The 19689-nt window shown below is 36.1% G+C and overlaps 5 protein-coding genes and 1 long non-coding RNA gene across 6 annotated transcripts; 5 read left to right on the top strand and 1 right to left on the bottom strand.

Moving 5' to 3' along the window:
• Positions 1–922: 922 nt before the first annotated feature.
• LOC116189285 lies at positions 923–3200 on the top strand. The gene is made up of 5 exons (XR_004152373.1): positions 923–1234; positions 1639–1726; positions 1811–1921; positions 2055–2408; positions 2996–3200. It is a non-coding gene; the product is annotated as an uncharacterized LOC116189285 (long non-coding RNA).
• Positions 3201–4406: 1206 nt separating this feature from the next.
• Positions 4407–6342, top strand: LOC116189039 (cytosolic sulfotransferase 13-like). Its single transcript, XM_031518532.1, has 2 exons — positions 4407–5402; positions 5577–6342. The coding sequence occupies exons 1-2, from the start codon at positions 4932–4934 to the stop codon at positions 5655–5657; spliced, it is 552 nt and encodes a 183-aa protein (XP_031374392.1). The 5' UTR covers positions 4407–4931; the 3' UTR covers positions 5658–6342.
• On the top strand, positions 5676–6110 carry LOC116187837 (cytosolic sulfotransferase 15-like). Its single transcript, XM_031516801.1, has one exon. It carries the CDS (start codon positions 5676–5678, stop codon positions 6108–6110), a length of 435 nt encoding a protein of 144 aa, XP_031372661.1.
• Positions 6343–8136: 1794 nt separating the features above from the next.
• Positions 8137–8517, bottom strand: LOC116187834 (flavonol 4'-sulfotransferase-like). Its single transcript, XM_031516796.1, has one exon. It carries the CDS (start codon positions 8515–8517, stop codon positions 8137–8139), a length of 381 nt encoding a protein of 126 aa, XP_031372656.1.
• A 1508-nt stretch (positions 8518–10025) lies between these two features.
• Positions 10026–10364, top strand: LOC116187831 (cytosolic sulfotransferase 15-like). The gene has a single exon (XM_031516791.1). It carries the CDS (start codon positions 10026–10028, stop codon positions 10362–10364), a length of 339 nt encoding a protein of 112 aa, XP_031372651.1.
• A 1641-nt stretch (positions 10365–12005) lies between these two features.
• Positions 12006–15057, top strand: LOC116189055 (cytosolic sulfotransferase 15-like). The gene is made up of 2 exons (XM_031518580.1): positions 12006–12679; positions 14315–15057. Exons 1-2 carry the CDS (start codon positions 12173–12175, stop codon positions 14849–14851), a joined length of 1044 nt encoding a protein of 347 aa, XP_031374440.1. The 5' UTR covers positions 12006–12172; the 3' UTR covers positions 14852–15057.
• The last annotated feature ends 4632 nt before the right edge of the window (positions 15058–19689 follow it).

Here is a 19689-nt window from a genome sequence, read left to right as displayed (position 1 = left end):
AGCTGTAATATTGTGACAAGATTATTTCATTGCGAAAAAATTATCACAAAAAATCATATCAAAATTTACAGTGACAAAGATATGTGTCACTAATGACATGTTATATCGTGACAATTGTATTCTGTCTCGATAATCTCATTTTTCAACTAATAGTTACAAATTATTTTTCACAATAGATAGTATAACTTCTCATGATGAATGATTTTATCAAAAGAATTATTATTTACTTACGAAACATACTTGATTTTTTAATTTTTAAATAATTTATAATATTCACAAATTCATCATTTTTATTATAAATAAGTACTTTCTGGTAAAATTTGATCATCTATAGAATAATTTCATAATATTTTAATTTTCCATATTTGTTATTTGCAAAATAAAAACTTAAGTTTTAATTTTTTTTTCAAAGAATACGATCTAAATGCATTAATTTTTCAATTTTTCAAACGTTTGTTTTTCGGTCAATTGTGGTATCTAAAAAATATAATCTCTATTTTTTATTTTTAAAATCCTTTTAGTAATATTATTTAGTAATCATGAATATTTAAATTTTAAATTTAAATGAAATTTTTTAGTATGTGATTACTTAGTGAAAATTTTAAAGCATTTTAAAATTTTCATGATATATTAATCTTAAATGTTTAAGTTTTCAAATATTAAGTTCTCATTTAATAAATAATGAATTTTTATGTTGTAAATTAGTTTTTATTAGATATATATGTAAATGTGGTTGTATGTATGACTTTAAAAAAAATTGCGTTTTCCATAATTATTTTCATATTTATATGAGATCCTGTACATTGCTTTAACAAATAAAATAATCCTGAAAAAAAAGAAGAAAATAATCATTTATGTTGATAGTAAAAAAAAAGAAAAAGAAACAGGATAAACTTTAAATGGTCAAATGAGATGGGAAAAGTCAAAATAGAAAAATCACAATTTCTACCCGCCCCAACTCCCAAAATCAGAGAAAATTAGACCCAGTTTCTCTCTTTTCGTCTTCTCCTCCGCAGTTGCAGCCCTCTCTTCGTCCCATCTATACCTTCAACAGAGAAAATCGGAGAAGCTTTCTGCCTCGTCTCATCCTCTTCAGCTCTCTCTCTTCAACCACACTTTGCTGCCTACCCTATTTTCTCTCATAGCGATGGTTTTTAGCTTCTTGCTCTCATAAATTTTCATCGGGTCCCCTTCCTCGATGTCACAGAGACGGATCGGCCAAGAAGCTTTCTAGGTACACTTCAGAATTGGGGCTTTCCGATTCTATGTCCATGTTTGCTTACTGAGAAATTAAGCTTAAGTTGTCCTTGAAATCTGACTTACTTAAGGATGACTTATATTCAATTTTGCTTTGAGTTATCTATATGTGCTACTTGTCTCTGTTATTCACTTAAAAACTTCGATGGATTATTTTCTTGCCAGATGAATTTTGATATTGCATGTTTATTTGATATTCTTTGCAAAAGCAATTGGAGTGATGACAATCAATCTCGTAAACTTTTGGAGACTACTTAGGCAATGGTTATATGTTCCATGAGTTAATATTTTTCTTCTTTAAGTCACCGTGGTGCTCAGTTCCCCTCTTTGGTTTAGTTGATTGTACCGATCTTAACCAAGTCGTTTTTGCCAATTGTGCAGAAAATAGATGGAGAGAAGTTGGATGAAACTCATGGGTAATTTTTTCCTGGGGTATGTGGAAGGGGTTCGAGAGTTTATGTATGAAATGGTAAAGATTGAGGATGAATTCAAAATATTTTATACTAGATTTAATCAATGAATGATATATCACATAATTTATAATTATGTGTAGGAAATCTCTGAGGACCCTCGACCGGTGCCTAAAGAAGTCAGTGTGTGTTATGATGCCCATCACAAGAGGGCTACTGCCACATGGATCCATCCAAAAGCTCAAGAGAACTATGTATTTCACTCTTATATGAAAATATATTAAAAAGCTTTTTAGATATATTTATTTGCTTATAGAAGCTGAACCTATTATTTTTATTGTTAGTAATAGTGATACTTTGAATGATAAAATATTTTTTCCTTCACAGGAGTAAATGAAGGCTTGCATGCACAACCAACAGAGAATGACATTCCATTAATAGGAAGAGAGATATATTAGGAAGTTGTGAAGCCAAATCTGGGTATACTCGTGGACTTGGCTATGGTGCGAGGCATCATGCTAGACCAAGATCAACTGCTCGTTTCCATGTAGAAGGTAATAACTCTGAGAGAGAATCTCGTCAAGTGTTGGAGCAGAAGATTGGAAGTCAACAAGCTCAAATAGAAAGTCAACAAGCTCATATAGGAATATTACAGTCATCACATGCCAGTCTGGAAACCCAAATTCGAGATTTGCTTGGTCGACTTGAAGCAAGAGACACCTCTCACTCAAATCCTTAACGGTAAATAAAAAACTTCAACTTGTTGTTTTTCTTTTTTTGTCTATCTATTGGCTATATTGGTTAAATTTCAGTTATTCAATAGACATCAACTTCACAGAATATAGAAGGAAGTTGTTTGGTTTTTCCAGTAAATTGAATTGGGTTATTGATAAAAAAGGATAAGCTTGGATTTTTCTATAGGATGGAACTCATAATTTTCTTAACATTCTTCCAAATATTCTCTAACCCTTTTATTGTTGATCTCCATGCAATTACTTTTTTATTTTATAGCCATTTCATCATAGCCTCTTGAACCCTTTAAAGCAGCCTTTTGTTCGAAGATAACTGTTTATATATATTTTTTTTCTATGGAGACTTTAAGTTTTATTTTGCATTTTGATGATGTAGGCTTGTAGTTTAGATGCCTTATTTATGGATAAGGGCTGTTGTAAGATCCTGGAGCATTACAATCTAATTTTTATGAGTTGTGGCATGATAGCCATCACATAACAATCTAATTTTTATGAGTAGTGGTATCATAGCCATCACATATGTATTATTTTTAAATTACAACATGCTGATTGAATTTTATGTTTTGTATTTTGTAGATGAAAGTGCATTTGGACAATGGGAGGCGCATGACTCATCACGTAAATGGTTTAGAAAGATCATCTCTATATTCTAGGATGTTTGCTTTTAATTTCTAAGTTCAAGTAGAAGTAGTTCTCTTCTTAGACTTGTAATTTGGAATTTCTTTGACATTTTAATATTATAACTTTGGATTAATAGGTTAATATCTATTTGGTGCTCTTTATTCTAGTTGAAAATGTTTGTATTGCTTTCGTTTTTCACTAATTTTGTACCTCCAATTTGACCTATGATGACAGTATTGGATAAAATGTAACATTCGTCAAATTAACCGTATGAATTATAGATAAAATAATAATGATGAAAGAATTCGTCAATCATGACGAAAGAATTCGTGAAAAGAGGAATTTAATTTTATAAAATTTTAGAAAATTAATATTTTCAAAAAACTATTAATTATTCCTAATTACGAATTTTTAATTTTATTAATTTTGTTATTTTGACGAATATTTCGTCATGTATATTATCACGAGATATTTCATTCGAAAATTAAAGATCGATTTTTCATGACAAACAACATTTATTGCAACGAAATCATCTTAACATTGTGACATTTCATTTTGACACGATAAAATGATTTATAACTATAAATTTTAACAATATGTGATATGATATTGTGATAAAGTAATATTTTGTCACGACAAACTTATTAAGACGAGCTTATTCTAACAAAAGCTTTGACAAAAAAAATTTGTCACGAGAAACATTTAGTGACAAATACTAACCATATTTTGACAAAATATTTTGTAGTAATAGTCTAATATTCTTGTAGTGCAGGCTTGGAATGGGCGTGGAGAATGGGTCATCGTCATGTCATATTGGAGGTGAATTCGGATATTGTACGACGTTTTGTGCTTAATTTGGTCCCATGTGAACCGCATTTGGTTTTCCAGGTGGACCCCATTCGTGAGTTGTTGAATAGGGAGCGGAGCATTTAGATCCATCACACTTATCGTGAGGGAAATTTTTGTGCTGATTGGCTGGTGAGGAGTGCTTGTTAGCTGCCCTTGGGAGTTCATGTTTAGCAGCACCCCTGACAGATCCATCACACTTATTGTGAGGGAAATTTTTGTGCTGATTGTCTAGCGAGGAGTGCTTGTTAGCTGCCCTTGGGAGTTCATGTTCACCAGCACCCCCAACGAGGTAGGACTCTACTTTTTGGCGATATTTTTTGGACTTTCATACCCCGCCTCTGTATCACTTAGATTATTTTTTTTTGTTTTTCTACTGGGCTTAGCTCCGTTATCCATAAAAAAAAAAAGAGCAAGGGGATTTTTTTTTTTACTCTTTATGAGATAAGATAAAAGATATATATGCATATACACCAACATACTTCTATAATTTTTCTGTTGTCGAGATATAACCTTTGGCTATATTGTTTCCATATAACTATAGTAATGTATTACATATTGCTGTTGCATGTTAAAGCTAGATCAGTGACCTTCTGGTGCATATCAGTGCAAGAAAATGGGCCACTCGGAAGGACTGGAGTCCAGCTTGCTGTCTAAGTCGTTGCAAGAGGTCCTGTATTCAGTCACCGTCGTCCCAGTGGGACTTTTCTGTCTCTTCATTTTGTTTTACCTATTCTTGTTCTGTGAGTCTTCATTATAATCGAAAACATGGACTAATATAGAGGGATATGAGAAAGAAAATAAATTATATCCGGTGAGAATTAAATCAAAATTATCAGCTTGGTTCAAGAACGATTAGTTATACATAGGACTGCATCACACCCCACTCTCTTTTAGCAGGAAAGATAAAACAATAAATTTATACATTGCGTTTCATGGAATATACATTTACGTATTCAGTACTGGCCGGGCTTTCTTATATATACATGCTATCTCAACCTCACCCCAAACTCACCCCCATCAGTATCATCCCCTCGTTTCCTCCATGGCCGAAAACTCAAACCCTTCATACAATGATCAGCAAGAAATCGAAGAGCTAATCTCTTCTCATCCTAAACAGAAAGGGTGGCACCGCTCCGGCCTCGCCCTATACCGGAACTTTTGGTACCTCTTAAAACTTCTTCCTGGGGTCATCTTGTCCCAGCGCCACTTCACAGCACGAGATTCTGACATCCTCCTAGCCTCAAAGCCCGAGTCAGGCACCAGATGGCTCAAATCCCTGGCCTTTTCTGCCCTCTACTGGGCACAGTTCCGGCCCTCCGAGGCCAATGCCAATGCCAACCACCCCTTACTCTCCTCCAATCCCCATGCACTTGTCCATTTCTTGGAGCAGAAGTGCAGCGGGCAGCCGGCGGGGCATGTTCCCGACTTGACTGGCTTTGCCAATCCGCGTCTCTTTGCTACCCACATGCCATATGATTCATTGCCGGAATCCATCCGCTGGTCCCATTGCAGGGTAATGTCGGCTGAATTTAATTGAAACTTCCATTTTAAAGATGGAGGAGGGAGAGGGTAGACTGACTTTTGATGTTAAAAGGGCGAATTTAATAATGAAGTTTCCGCTATAATAAGAAAATTTGACAAAATTCTTCTTCAAAAATTTTCAATGTATATTTATTTGCATGTACAGGTGATTTACATTTGTCGCAACCTTCTCAACGCGGGGGTGTCAATGTGGCACTTTGTGGCCCATGTCGATGCAGGGCACTGAGCAGGAGGCTGGTCAGGCATGGAGGAGTTTTTTGATAACTTTTGTCAAGGGACAGATGAGTACGGTCTGTTCTGGGACCACATGCTGGGGTACCAGAAGGCGAGCCAGGAGAGGCCCGGGAAGGTGTTGTTTCTGAATTACGAGGACCTGAAAGAAGACACTGCTGGAAACCTGAAGAGGATCGCAGAGTTCATGGGGGTTCCGTTTTCAGAGGAGGAAGAGAGGAATGGAATTGTCGAAGAGATAGTGAAGATGTGCAGTCTGGGTAGCTCGAAGGAGTTGGAGGCGAACAAGACAGGTAGGTCCTTTGCCGGCATTGAGAACAAGAGCTATTTCAGGAAAGGCGAGGTCGGGGACTGGGTTAACTATTTCAGTCCTTCCAAGGCGGAGCGGCTCAAGAACATCATGGAAGAGAAATTGAGTCCTTTTGGATTGACGTTCTGGGTGAACTAGAGCTCTAGCTGATTCTTCACATCTTATAATTTCGTGTTCTATATCGAGTGTGCAGCATGTTCGTGCATCTAATGCACTTATATATACATGAAGTACACTAGTCAATTCCATAAGGATATAATTTTCTCCATTTTGTCTACTAAGTGCAATAATGTTTTAGCAAAGCTATTCTCTACTATGTACACCTACTCTTATTGGTTTTCCATTTTCAGGATAATTTTAGAGGCGTTTTTCTTTTTTTCGGTTTACAATTATGAGGGCTATTTTACTTTTGCATATAGATAAATATTATAAGTTTTTTTCCCATTCAATTTGGGCCTTGACCATTTATTAGCCTATTTTGTCGGCAACAGAGTATAATATGAAGATTAATACTAAATGATAATAAATGATCAATTATTAGTTAGATTGACATACTTTCAGGTTCATGTTTTTGTCGCCCCCCAAACATTTATATGTTTTTTTTTTCTATTTGTTAAACATAATATTGGTACAAGTTAATTTGGTTCCATCCAGCCTTGCATCCCAAGACACTGTTTCCTGTCTTGACTGGCCATCAAAAACAGGCTGACCACTCTAGACCGGAGAGCAAAATTGTGGTAAGCCGTGTAATGCAGCCCAAGAAAATGGGGATCTCTAAGTCCATCTGGAACAGAATGTTGCAGCTTAACGGATTAGGGCTAGTAGTGATTGTAGAGATTGGAATTATGAGCTGCGATGGGCCATTCGGACTTTAAAAGGCAAAGCCATTGAGGTGATTGTGCCTAGATTGGCTTGCCATGCTCATATTGATTGTGTATAGGATGTAAGAAATGAGAGAATTCACTTGAACCAACTCTACTTATTTAATTTTAGTTGATATAATTTGAAAAGAATTAACCTAAAAAATGATAGTGGATGGCAACTAGCCTTTTCCCCTTATTTTTGGTTTTGAGTTTCTTCTCCTTGTTGAATTTCACATCCTTCTGTTTTCTCTCTTCATTTCTGCTATCTCAATTAAAAGCCACATCTATCATTTTTATATGCTTCTCAGAAAACATTATGCCACTAAATGTAATATTATAAATAAACTCTAATCTAAATAACTATTAATCAATACTCTTACACGAGAGATTATTTTATCCATGTCCATTTAAAATAAGAAAAGATAAAATAGAGTGCAGAAGAGATACAATCTTACGTATTTAGGTAGTTATCTTCTGCCTATTGTCATCTTTATATTCTCTCATGTTTAGTGAAATATTTGCTAATTAATGATTTTGATTCATCGTAGTTTCATCTTTACGAGGAACATTAGGATTTTGTATATCAGATTAGGTGGTACCCTATCTTAAAAAATACGTGTACAACTTTTATATATCTCTCATTTTCAAATAAAATCTTCTTCAATTATTTTCTTAAGTTAATATAGATTTTCGTATGTAGAGAGTAGTCATCATTAATATTCCAGAAGTAACCCAGTTGTTGACAATTTCATATAAAATAGTCAATTAATCTCAAAGTGTTGTTCAATGAACTCAAGTATCCAAATTGGAAATCTTTGAAAATTTTATTATATTTTTATTCTGGTGCGTAGGATTTCATAGTTCATATACAAATATATATATATATATATGTTTAATGAAATATAATGCCATAATTTAATAAGATAATTCAACAACATAAAATTGATATATAATTGTGGTAAAGCAACAATAATATTTCCTACTATTATTAAGCAACAATAATGTTTCCTATTATTATTAACATGTAAATAAACTAATTCATATGATTAAGTGTCATATAATTGATTCAAATAATACTTGACTGAAGTTGTTGTCTCCCACAACGAAGCGAGGATCAACTTTGCCTATTAGATTTATTAACTAGCAAAAGGCAACAGTTTATCTTACATAGGTTACCAGTAAGACAGAATACAACATATACGTACTTGATACGGCACTGGCCGTACGTTATTGTTTTTTGTTGCTTCTATACCACACGCGAGGAATTAATAGGTTGAAGATTTATAACTATTTAGCTCGAGCTAGCGTAGTTTGAACGGCAACCTGAGCGGGCTTAATTTTTCATCCATGATGTGTTGCAGACGTTCCGCCATAGAAGGACTGAAATAATTAACCCAGTCACCGAGCTTGCCTTTCCTGAAGTAACATTTGTGATCAGAAATGTATCTCTTCCCAGTTTTATTCACCTCTAACTCCTTCAAGTTACTCAGACTGCACATCTTCACAATCTCTTCAATAACCCCAAGCTTCTCTTTCTCTTTAGAAAATGGGACCCCCATAAAGTCTGCCATCTTGTTCAGATTCTCCACGGGGTCGTATTTCAAGAACAATACCTTATCGGGCCTCTTCAGTCTCTCGTTCCAGTAGCCCAATATATGGGTCCAGAATGGCCCGAAAACCATCGATCCCTCTGCATATGAAATCGAACATCTGCTCAATGGGCCAATCCCCTGTCAGAACTCCAGGGCTGGCCGTGGACATAAAGTGCCACACCAATATACATAGGGATGATGCAAGCTCGTCTTGATGAAAGCACCAAGTTCGGCACGATCGATCTTATTGAGATTGTATTGAGCGAGCCAAGTTTAATGGTATTCGCCTCAAGAAGTTCACGAGTCTAATCGAGCTTTTATGATACAGTTTGTTATAAGCATTGATCTTGTTTGGAGCTAAATGAGCTCGACCTCATTCGAGTCTATACGGCTCGAGCTCAAGCACAGTCGAGTCAGAGCTCTTTTTGATTCACTAGGCCGAGCCTTGTTGTACAATGAGCCAAGTCGAGCTCGGATATTGAGGCTCGACCGACCTCGAGTTCAAGAGCAAACGATCGAGCCGAGCTTCATTAATTTACAATTAATCCGGCCTCGACTCAGCTCATTTAATTTACACCCCATTTTTCACCGGTGGGTATTCAGACTGGCACATCATCATCTAGCTCTTCAATGACGGGGCCCACTCTTCTCTTCCTTTTCAGAAGAATGGGACTACCACAAAGCCTGTCATCTTCTTCGGAGTTAGTTCCCTACAAGATCGTCTTTCATCTTCATCATCTCTTCAATCCCGTGTCTGGAAATCACCTGGCATATGTAAATCATCAGGTAAAATCATTAGAAACATCTAATCAGATATATGAGATTATAGGACAATATTGTCTATTGGTTTATAAGTTGTACTGAAATTAATTGGATACATTCTAGCATTACCACCCAACTTGATCCAAGCAATGTGGCCCATCCAACGAGAACGGCTCGAGCAAATAATTTGCTCGCTTCCCACAGACAAAGGTTGGTTCGGCCCAGTCTACCTCTACGAGAACTTCCGGATCTCCAAATGGATACTCACCGCCCTCGTCTCCATCCGATCCCACTTCATAGCCGACAACTGGGACATCCTCCTGGTAACCAGGCTAAAGTCCGGCATGACCTGGTTCAAAGCCCTTTGCCTACTCCACCATTGGCTGGTCCCGGTTCTGTCCTTCAGACCCCGACCATCCCTTGCTCTCCTCCAATCCCCATGACCTCGTCCCTTCCCTCCAGTACAAACTCTATGCAGATCCCGAACATTTGCCGGACTGGACCGACTTTCCAAATCCCCGACTCCTGGCCACCCACATTCCGTACGAACTGTACTGTTGCCAGATTCAGTCCACAAATCAAGTTGTCGGGTAATATCAAAACACACATCCTATATATACCATTAAACACGTACGACTCTAATATTATTCCATTTGATATTTAGACGATATTGCATAATTTCCACGGGTGATTTACATATGCCGGAACCCGCTCGATACGGTCGTATCATTGGGGCACTTTTTGGGCAATGCGCAGCCTGGGCACGTGACAGGGGATTGGCCTATCGAGGAGATGTTTGATTCCCTATATAGAGGAATCGATGATTGCGGGACGTTATGCTGGACAGTTGGAACGCGAGCGTGAAGACACCCGAAAAAGTGTTGTTCCTTAAGTACGAGGACATGAAGGCTGACGACCCCTTCAGGACTTTGAAGAAGATCGCAAGCTTCACAGGAGTCCCTTTTTCCGAGGAAGAAGAGAGGGACAGAGCCGTCGAAGAGATCGCAAACTTGTGTAGTCTGAGTAACATGAAGAAGTTAGAGGTGAGTAGAACAAGAAAAGGAAAGCACATGGATAATAAGCATTTCTTCAGGAAAGGCGAGGTTGGTGACTGGGTAAATTATTTCACTCCTTCCATGGCGGAACGTATGCAACGCCTCATGGAAGAAATTTGATGCCTTAGGACTCATGTACTTATATAAGTCAGTCAGGCAAGAAATTTGACAGGGTCCTATATGTGGTCATCCCGAATATATTTTTACTTTATGTTGAGTCCAGTAGATGCACATGTGCATTGAGAATACATTTTCTTTTTTGAAATCGTGCTCTAACCGCAGCCTGGAGTGAAACTCACTTCGATCGGGCGGACGTACGATCTTCAAACTCCGAATATTTTTCTAGTAAAATGATGGACCTGGTTCATCAATCTTGTTTTAAATAGTCATGGCTGCTAGCTAGCTTCTGGAAAAAACCCAAAAGGCCACGGCAGATTGTTTTCCATAAGACTATATATCTCCAACTTTTCCACTATGGAAGGACTCCGCGTTTCACTATCCACCTTTGAATTTGGAGAGCAATATAATGTGCCATGAGTCTTGTTGATCCTATTTTAGATCGGGTCTCACTTCGATGCCTCGTTCATTGATCTAAGTAGGCACGTAAAGTTGGACACGAACTTATGAATTTATAAGCAATAGATATTGCTTTATGTCCTTTATAAATTTGAGGGGTCTAGGCAACGTCCTGGTCAAGTGGTAGAAATTATAATATTGAAAAGTCATCTTCAGCGCTCATAAGAGTTTTTCTTTTTTCTTTTTTTTCCCCAAGTGTGCATCTTTAGTATCCGTAAACCCAACGGATCTCGACTAATTCATGATCGAGTCTAGTCACCCGATAATAAATAAAGATCTTTCATCGTGAATTTTCTCTATTCAAGTTGAATTCAAGATCTATTGTATAAGGAGAGAATAAACTCTTGAACCAATCAATTTAGAGTATGTACTAGGATACATAAATACTTGCGTTTGGTTTTCGAGTTGGATAAGTGATCCAACTCAACTTGATTTTGTATAATGATTTTAAGTGTTGATAAATATATTGATGTATGATAATATATATATATATATATATAGATGTGAAAGTAGATGAGAAATTTATTATTGAAAATTTGATTTTAAAAATTATTAGGAAAAAAAGTAAGTGAGAAAGTATTATTAAATGAAAGTTTACAAATGGCAAGAAAAAAATTATGAGTGAGAAAGTATTATTAAATGAAAGAAAAAAATAAAACAGTAATTATTATATTGTTAAATTTGAGGAGGAATAGAGTTCAATCGGGTAAAGGTGAATTATTATATAAAAAAAAGCCAAGTGTTATAAGATTTCCCTATTCATTAGTGATTGCATGCAGCCTATATATCATTATCGTTTTACGGCGCTCCCATGCAGCTATGACTACGATATGCAATAAGGCAACTTGAGCCGGACCTATGAGCACGAAGCTTTAATTGCTTTAGACTTGCCAAGAGTATATTATTTTTATATATTTTTTGGTAGATTATATGAAATTTATTATGTTTTGTAAACTAATTAATACAAATGAAAAAAATATTTATTTGGAATTTTTTGGGCAAGTAAATATGTTAGAGATTAAATTAAGTCAATTAATCAAAAGATGATGTAGTATATAGGTCCTCACATGTTATTAAGAAGTTTTAAATTCAACGTTCAGTGCTTCAATGCAGCTTGTCTATGTACGAAACGAACAATGCAAGCTTTAATTACTTTTATGGGTCTGCCATGAGTAAGAGTAATTTATTCATCTTCCCTAGAAACCTTTTTCTCTTACTATATATATCAGTCATTTTGCTCGGACATTTTCATGTGAAACTAGTCGGTCAAGGACCAATCCTTTACCCTCTCTCCCCGCCGTCGATTGACTTTTCCTTAGGGCCGCCGTGATCTCAGTCCGTCCACCAACTCCATGGCCAACAACCACCCGAACTCACTGCCTCCACCATCATTCAGGAGAATACGATCACAAACTTGGCCACAAGAGAACGATGACGACATTGACCTCAAGGAGCTGATCGCTTCCCTCCCCAAAGAAAAAGGCTTTATAAGTCCCATCCAAATACTGTATCGAAACTTCTGGTGCCCCTCGGGAGTCTTCCTTGGCGTCCACTCCTTCTGCCGTCACTTCACCGCACATGACTCTGACATCATACTCGCGAGCAAGCCCAAGTCAGGCACGACATGGCTCAAGGCGCTCGCCTTCTCCACCCTTCGCCGTGATGTGTTCCCTCCCTCTGCCAACAACCACCCTTTGATGTCCAGCAATCCCCACGAGCTCGTCCCCTTCTTTGAGTTCACCATCTACGGGCAAGCTGGTGAGCTGCTTGACTTGGCTAGTTTCTCCGTCCCACGGCTCTTTGCCACCCATATCCCACATGATTCGCTGCCGGAATCAGTAGGCCAATCCGGCTGTCGGGTAAGAATACCAAGAAAGTAATATATTAGTAGCCCTGTTATATTAGTATTACAAGTCATAGAGTCCGTGCGTTACACGAGATGGTTTGTGTTTGATTTTTATGTTTTTTAAAATTTTATCGTATATTATATGAGTGTTTTGAAATTTTTATGAAATCGTAATTTATTATAATTAAAACTATATATATTAGATATATATGGGTGACTTGATAAAGAACGTTTTCTATTTTTACTATAACTAGATGAAAATCCGCATGTTGTACGAACGATTACTAAAGAATTTAACAATAGAAATCCCGAAATATAAAAAATTATTCATATTGCTAATTAATGTAAATTTTGATCTTAATATATATATATATATATATATATTAGTGATTGAAGGATTTTCAATTATTAAAGCAACAACCATATTAAATATGGAATAAAGATTTCATTAAAACAATCAATATCAAAATAATTAGTTTGAATGATAAATTAGTTAAAAAAATTCATTCTACAAATCAAAATTCAACTAAAGAATAAGAATGAATAAGAAAAGTCTTACCATTACTAAAGCGACGTTTATAATGAAACTGGAATAGAGGTCCTGTTAAAATAATCAATATCGAAATAGTCAATCTCAAATAAAGTTCATTCAACAAATCAAACCTCAATCAAGAAAAGAAAATTTTGGAAAAGATTATTAAAATAGTCAAATATCGAAGCAATTAGTTTGAAATTTGCATTAGAAAATTCATTCTACGAATCAAAATTCAACCAAAGAAAAAGAAAATTTTGGAGAAGAAAGGAAAAAAGAGGTTTAGAGTTATATATACAATACTGTTCTCCTTTAAGAAAGTAGCTGAGGTTGCGTACTAAGAAGAACAAGAAAGAGAGAAGAAATGACATCTGACCCACAACCAAAATGTCAATGGGAAAGAAACAAAAGAATGCACCAAACTCAAATTAAATTATATTTAGTCCATACAAAACATGAATTGAGAGTTTACTTGGTTAGTGTGCTTGTTCTTCCTTTGCCTGCCTCTCTTTGCTCAACTAGTGCAGTATATATATATAAACGACACAATATGAACGACAATATTATAAGCAAACAATATTATATAAATGGCAATTTGATTTTAGTTAATATTATAAGAATATATTTGTCCATAATGTAAAGGGCAACTCTATAAATATTATAACCCATCATTAATATTGGTTTCCTACTCTACATTTTGCTACAATCTATATGAATGGCAATTCGATTGTTATAATATATGAATGGCAATTCTGCATATAATATATATATTCTATTGCATAATTAAAGATAAAAAAATCCTTGATACATAAGTGATGACGTAGCAAAGCGAGCGAGCTCCGTTTTTTATTTTTGATAATGTGACAGTATGAGAATTCGGCTCGTACTTTGTTTTCATATAAGTATGTCACAGTGTATATATATGAGTCTATTGTATTCTCAAATGTCATTTATCCTAAAAAGAAAAAAAATTGTGCTAGAATGTGAGAGAGAGGATCAAGTACTACAAATCTAGAGATTTGCGGTTCATGGTGGTGTTTATAGGTGTCCCGTGTGGCATTCGTGTTCGGCATCACTTTAATATTTCATGAACCATCATCTTTAAATATTGAGCAGGTCATTTATATTTGCCGGAACCCACTCGACACGATCGTCTCATTCTGCCACTTCGCTGCACAAGTTAAGCCTGAGCTCTGGTCGGGTGGACGAAGCTCCATGGAGGAGTACTTGGATTATTGCTGCAGAGGGATCGAAGCGTTCGGTCCATTTTGGGACCACATGTTGGGATACTGGAAGGTGAGCTTGGAGAGGCCCAACAACGTGTTATTCCTAAAATATGAGGACCTGAGGGAAGACACTGCGGGGAACCTAAAGAGGATCGCGGAGTTCATGGGGGTTCCTTTCTCGGAGGAGGAAGAGAGGGATGGTGTGATTGAAGAGATTGTAAAGTTGTGCAGTTTGAGCAGCTTGAAAGAGTTAGAAGTGAATAAAACTGGCAAGCCGGGCGTTTGGTCGACCGAGAACAAGACGTACTTCAGGAAAGGAGAGGTCGGCGATTGGGTTAATCATATGACTCCTTCCATGGCGGAAAAGTTGGAGAGGATTATGGAAGAGAAGCTGAGCCCTTTTGGGCTAAAATTTAGAGTGAAATAGAGCCACGCTTCCCCTCTTACGTACTTTTTTTTTTCTGGGTTAAAATGGATGTTGATGTGCCTCATAAGGACAGGGAACTAAAAATAAAGATGTATCATTGTACTAAGCTCACGAATCTCCCTTATAACCTAAAATAATGCATGTGTGAAATTCTCCGATGGGAATGAAGCTCGGAAGTTCTTGTTTTATCTGATTGAAGCGCGAGAATGGAGGGCAAGTGTGATCTGCGTGAAGTAGCAAACAATTTCGTCCTGAACAAAGGCACGGCCCATGACTGTTCAGAACAAATCGAGCAAAGACGACGTTCATTTTACAAGTGCTGGAGTTTGACAAACTTCACATAAGAGGTGGTGTTACCGGGACAGAATTTGAAAATGAATCAAGATAACTTACCAACAGTCAAAATGCCCCCGTATGGCGAGTAGACTCGACCCTATAGAATTTCTTTCAGGTCACCGAGAGTAAATACACTTCCGTACAGCCATAAGCTAGAAATCATGTATAGCCCCCATTACAATTTGGGTGAGCGCATACATTTATGATGGGTAGAAGGCAGCTGCCTTCATTTAACAACAGGAGGTCCGGCGTAGAAGGCAGGCCAGGACCGAAGGTGGAGTAATCTGTTGCAAAATATAGAAACGCGACTCAATAGGTATTGCTTTATGTCCTATATAAATTTGGGGGACTCAGGCGACGTCCTTGTCAAGTGGTAGGCATTAATAATATTGAGAAGTCATCTTCCACCACTCATAAATAGGTCCAACTGCCCTAAATAACTCTAGAGTTATTTTATTTATTTATTAATGTGCACCGGGTCACTTGATATTCGAAGGCTCAATGGATTCCGACTAATTCAGAATTGAGTTGAGTCACCCACTAAAGGGTAAAAAAAAAACTCTTCCGGCGGCGATTTCTCCATTTACAAAACTCGACTTCGATTCTTATATTTTCCTATTATGAAAGAAATCTTCCATAATATAGACACTTGAACCATATCATTAAAAAAAAAAAACTTGAACCAATCAATTAAGAGAATGTACTAGGATACATAATTACGTGTTATAAGGTTTCATATTCATAATTGATTGCGGTCTAAAGAGGGTGTAGTATAGTGGTATACATTCTCGTTTGATTTCTCAATAGCTCCAGTTTAGATATTAAGTGGGACGCCGTGCACTTTTATTAGATATTAGGATTTTCCATTTCATTATTTTAAGCCTATATGCCTCCCTTGTAACCGAAAAAAAAAAAAGAAAAAAGAAAAATTGATTGCGGCCTTATCATTGAAGAGATAGTGAAACTGTGCAGTTTGAGCAATTAGAAGAAGTTGGAAGTTAACAAAGTCGGCAAGCCAGCCATCGCTTACGTTGAGAACAATGCTTAGTTCAGGAAAGGAGAGGTGGGTTAATCATCTGATTCCTTCCATGGTGGGAAAGCTGGCCAGTGTTATGGAAGAAATTAAAGCTGAGCCCTTTTGGGCTGCAATTTAGAGTAAAGTAGAGAGGGGGGTGCGTCGCATAATGGTGTAAGTACACGCTACCGCTTCAATCCTATTATGTGGAATTTCCTGAATATCTAGCTATAATTTTCATTTGTATACCTATTTCTTTACTAGGCATATACAGAAGCTTTGGTCTCTTTTATTACCACCCATGACTTTTGGGACAATTCCTAGTTAGAGCTCGATCTGAGATTAAATACTCTTTTTTCTCAAATTATTTATCTCTGCAGCTTCTTTGATGTTATGAGTACAAGTTTATGCAAGAGAAAACCTAGCTATTTGTCACTTATCACCAAAAGTTCAGGATATTCCAGTACTTAAAAAATAGATTAAGAAAAAGTGACATCCTATTGTAGGCAGTTACTCTTTTGGATGTAAAATAAGGAGTTTAACCCCGAGAAATTATATTGAAAATGAGTAATAAGTTCACGAAGGGGATAGATAAACAGCAGTCGAATTTTCTACTGGAAAAACAGTACTCGGATTTCATCGCCTAACTGTAGATATTCGAGATCATCCAGAGAATGCCCCGGTATATGATCTTTCAACGGGTGAACAGGTTGGACTGGATTATGGTAATTGAAGAAGTTGAACCATTTTGGGCTAAGATTGTACGTGGAGGGAAACAGGATCTTTTCTCCTTCTTTTGTATTTCTCATCTATTGGTGATTTGGTGTTTGCATGAACAAGCCAAGCCCGTCTTTAAAATGAAAATTCGTAGTTAAATAATAATAAATATAATGAAATGTTAAAAGGTAATAATAAATGAGAGTAGCTTAAGTGCTAACACACACGTGTGCCAGGGTGAAGACCTTTTATCAGGTTGAGATGGAAAATTCCGTCTGAATCGTAGATGAGACGAAAATTTTCATCTCATTATTTTGCAACGAGGCTTTTTGAGATTGACCTTGAGAAGGAAAAGTTCGTCTCTATATCATGCAGAGACGAAGTTTTTTGTCTCAATTGTCTGTCTCTATAGGAGCAAATTCCTGTAGTGGATGAGCTGAGCTTTGATCGACTCCATCCTTCTTCATTGCTTGGCGTCCAAATCGAGAACCCTGCAAGCACTCCATTGCTCTGCTCTGATTTCGAAAAATTTCTTTTCCAGATTTTGAAATATGTTATTTTATTTTTCATCTTTTGGGTAGTTGATTAATGTCTGATAAAAATGTAGTCTTTGAATTGATTTCTTTTTCTGGATTTATGTGTACTATTCATGTTGGATGCAATGAATGGAACAAAACTAGTTTGTACCACCGCACCCTACTGCTCTTATGTCTTAATGCCTCCCAAGCACTAGCGACCGAGAAGCTATTACCGTGATCCTTCAACCCAAACAACTCTGTCCTCAAAACCTTCCAGCAGAATGGCATCTGTTATTTCAGGTGGCGAATGCAACCTCCTTTGTCGTCTTGCTCTACTATGTTTGGAAAATAACTCGGCAACTGTGAGTTGAGCTCGCTTCGTTTGATTTCGCAATTTGATTTTACCTCTACTCACTACACAATAAAAGTCAACAACACAATTATTACTTTTTCATTTTTTTCAATTTTTTTAATCAATTAATTCAATTTTTAATAATAAATTCTCTCAACTATTCATTACTTTTTTCATAATTTCACAATACAATCATTACTTTTTTTAACTATTCATTGCTTTTTTATTTTTTTTCTCATAATTCAACAACACAATCATTACAAATCAATTCAAATCAAAACTCAACTCAATTCTAAAACTAAATATACTATTAATGTCTGTTCCTACAACCAATAAAATGATTGATGAGAGGGCTGAATCTGCACCGGTTATCAAACCAGAAGTGCACAGACAGACTGTCCATTATTCACCTCATGCCTTAAGGGACTAGAAACTTCTCCCTTTAATGAGATAAGCTCTGACCCAAGCTATCCAAAGCGTCCGAGCCTTATAAAACAACAACCAAATGTATCTGAGACTACAAGTCAATATTCCAAACCACAACCTCCCTTTAATCCCCGGGCCTAGCTCCTTTTTTTTGTTAAGAAGACGAGACAAACAAGTTTCCATGCTCCCCTCTGCTTTTCCCCTTCCATAGGAAAGCCTTGCATCTCTTTTCCACTTCCTTCAAAACTTTCTTTGGTAAGGTGAAAGCGCTACACCAAAAGTTGAGAAGAGAGTGAACACCCAAGTACCTTACGGGCAGGGGCGGAGTCAGGATTTTCATCCAAGGGGCAAAAATGTTACTTGATATAAATAGTACATAAATATTTTTTTTCAGGGGGCAAAATACTAATTTTACATAGAAAATTTCATAAATAAACATACTTTTGAGACAAAAGTTTAAAAAATCTAAAGTTCAGGGGAGGCAATTGACTCGGTATGAAAGTGATCAGCCATGGCGGCAATTTTTTAGTGAACAGTCTGGCTTCGATTTTGTGGTGACTCTGATCGAGGTTAGAGTACTATCAACACATGACTGTTTTGCTTTGCTAGGAATTAAATAGCATATAGAAATGGATTGTGTCAATTATAAAATAGAGATTGGGTTATTTGAATATTTTTGCATATATCATACTACATCAGGGCCACATGTTCATACGATTGTATGTCATTGATCATCGATGTTTATAATCTATATTACATTGTCGAATTCAAGATCCTCTTCTGGCATCATGATGGGTACCAAAACTGAATTCCAAATCGAGTAGATCAATAGTCTAGGCGATCTTAATTATAAGATACAAGAGAACTCACATGATGACTTGAACTAATAAAGATATTGTATATATATACTAGTGTATTTACACGTGTGTTCACATAAAAGTTTCTCGATTGAGTTGTAAGACATAATAATAAAATATACGCAAGATTTAACTTTCATTACAAAAATACCATTATATGTAACATCTCTAATTTTTTGTTTATTGATTAGTTTAGGAGTACCAAATCAAATAAATATGAAATTATGGCAAAAAAAGTAAATATGAAATTATGTAATTAATCACTAAAATATATTGATGAAGTTTTACTTAAATAAAAAAATATTGCTGTTATAACGAAAACTTAAAATTTAAGTCGATCATCATATAAATTACATTCATAAAAGAATTAAGGTTAACATAACAAGTGAAGGTATAATCTTTTAAATATGTGTATATCTATGTATATCGTTTCATAATTTAAAGGTATAAAAATTGCATTATCCAAATGTTATATATTTGTTGAACTTTTAAAACAATAATTAATCAACACTACTAAAATGTTCACTATTACTGAGGTAAGGATCCCTCAAAATTCCCTTGACTCCATAAAGTTATCGGCGGAATTATTAGAGATTTCTGAGGGTTCCGTGCCTTCA

The sequence above is a fragment of the Punica granatum genome, chromosome 8, assembly GCF_007655135.1.
Source record: "Punica granatum isolate Tunisia-2019 chromosome 8, ASM765513v2, whole genome shotgun sequence".
NCBI classification, from domain to species: domain Eukaryota; kingdom Viridiplantae; phylum Streptophyta; class Magnoliopsida; order Myrtales; family Lythraceae; genus Punica; species Punica granatum.
The sequence above is the reverse complement of the archived record's forward strand: the minus strand, read 5'-3'. Positions and strand labels throughout refer to the sequence as shown.

Bases quoted from the DNA above. Each gene is read 5' to 3' on its own strand.
- LOC116189039 (XM_031518532.1), top strand. From the start codon at position 4,932: ATGGCCGAAAACTCAAACCCTTCATACAATGATCAGCAAGAAATCGAA. The intron at 5,403-5,576 runs GTAATGTCGGCT...TTGCATGTACAG, and splicing joins TCCGCTGGTCCCATTGCAGG to GTGATTTACATTTGTCGCAA.
- LOC116187837 (XM_031516801.1), top strand. From the start codon at position 5,676: ATGGAGGAGTTTTTTGATAACTTTTGTCAAGGGACAGATGAGTACGGT.
- LOC116187834 (XM_031516796.1), bottom strand. From the start codon at position 8,517: ATGGTTTTCGGGCCATTCTGGACCCATATATTGGGCTACTGGAACGAG.
- LOC116187831 (XM_031516791.1), top strand. From the start codon at position 10,026: ATGCTGGACAGTTGGAACGCGAGCGTGAAGACACCCGAAAAAGTGTTG.
- LOC116189055 (XM_031518580.1), top strand. From the start codon at position 12,173: ATGGCCAACAACCACCCGAACTCACTGCCTCCACCATCATTCAGGAGA. The intron at 12,680-14,314 runs GTAAGAATACCA...AATATTGAGCAG, and splicing joins TAGGCCAATCCGGCTGTCGG to GTCATTTATATTTGCCGGAA.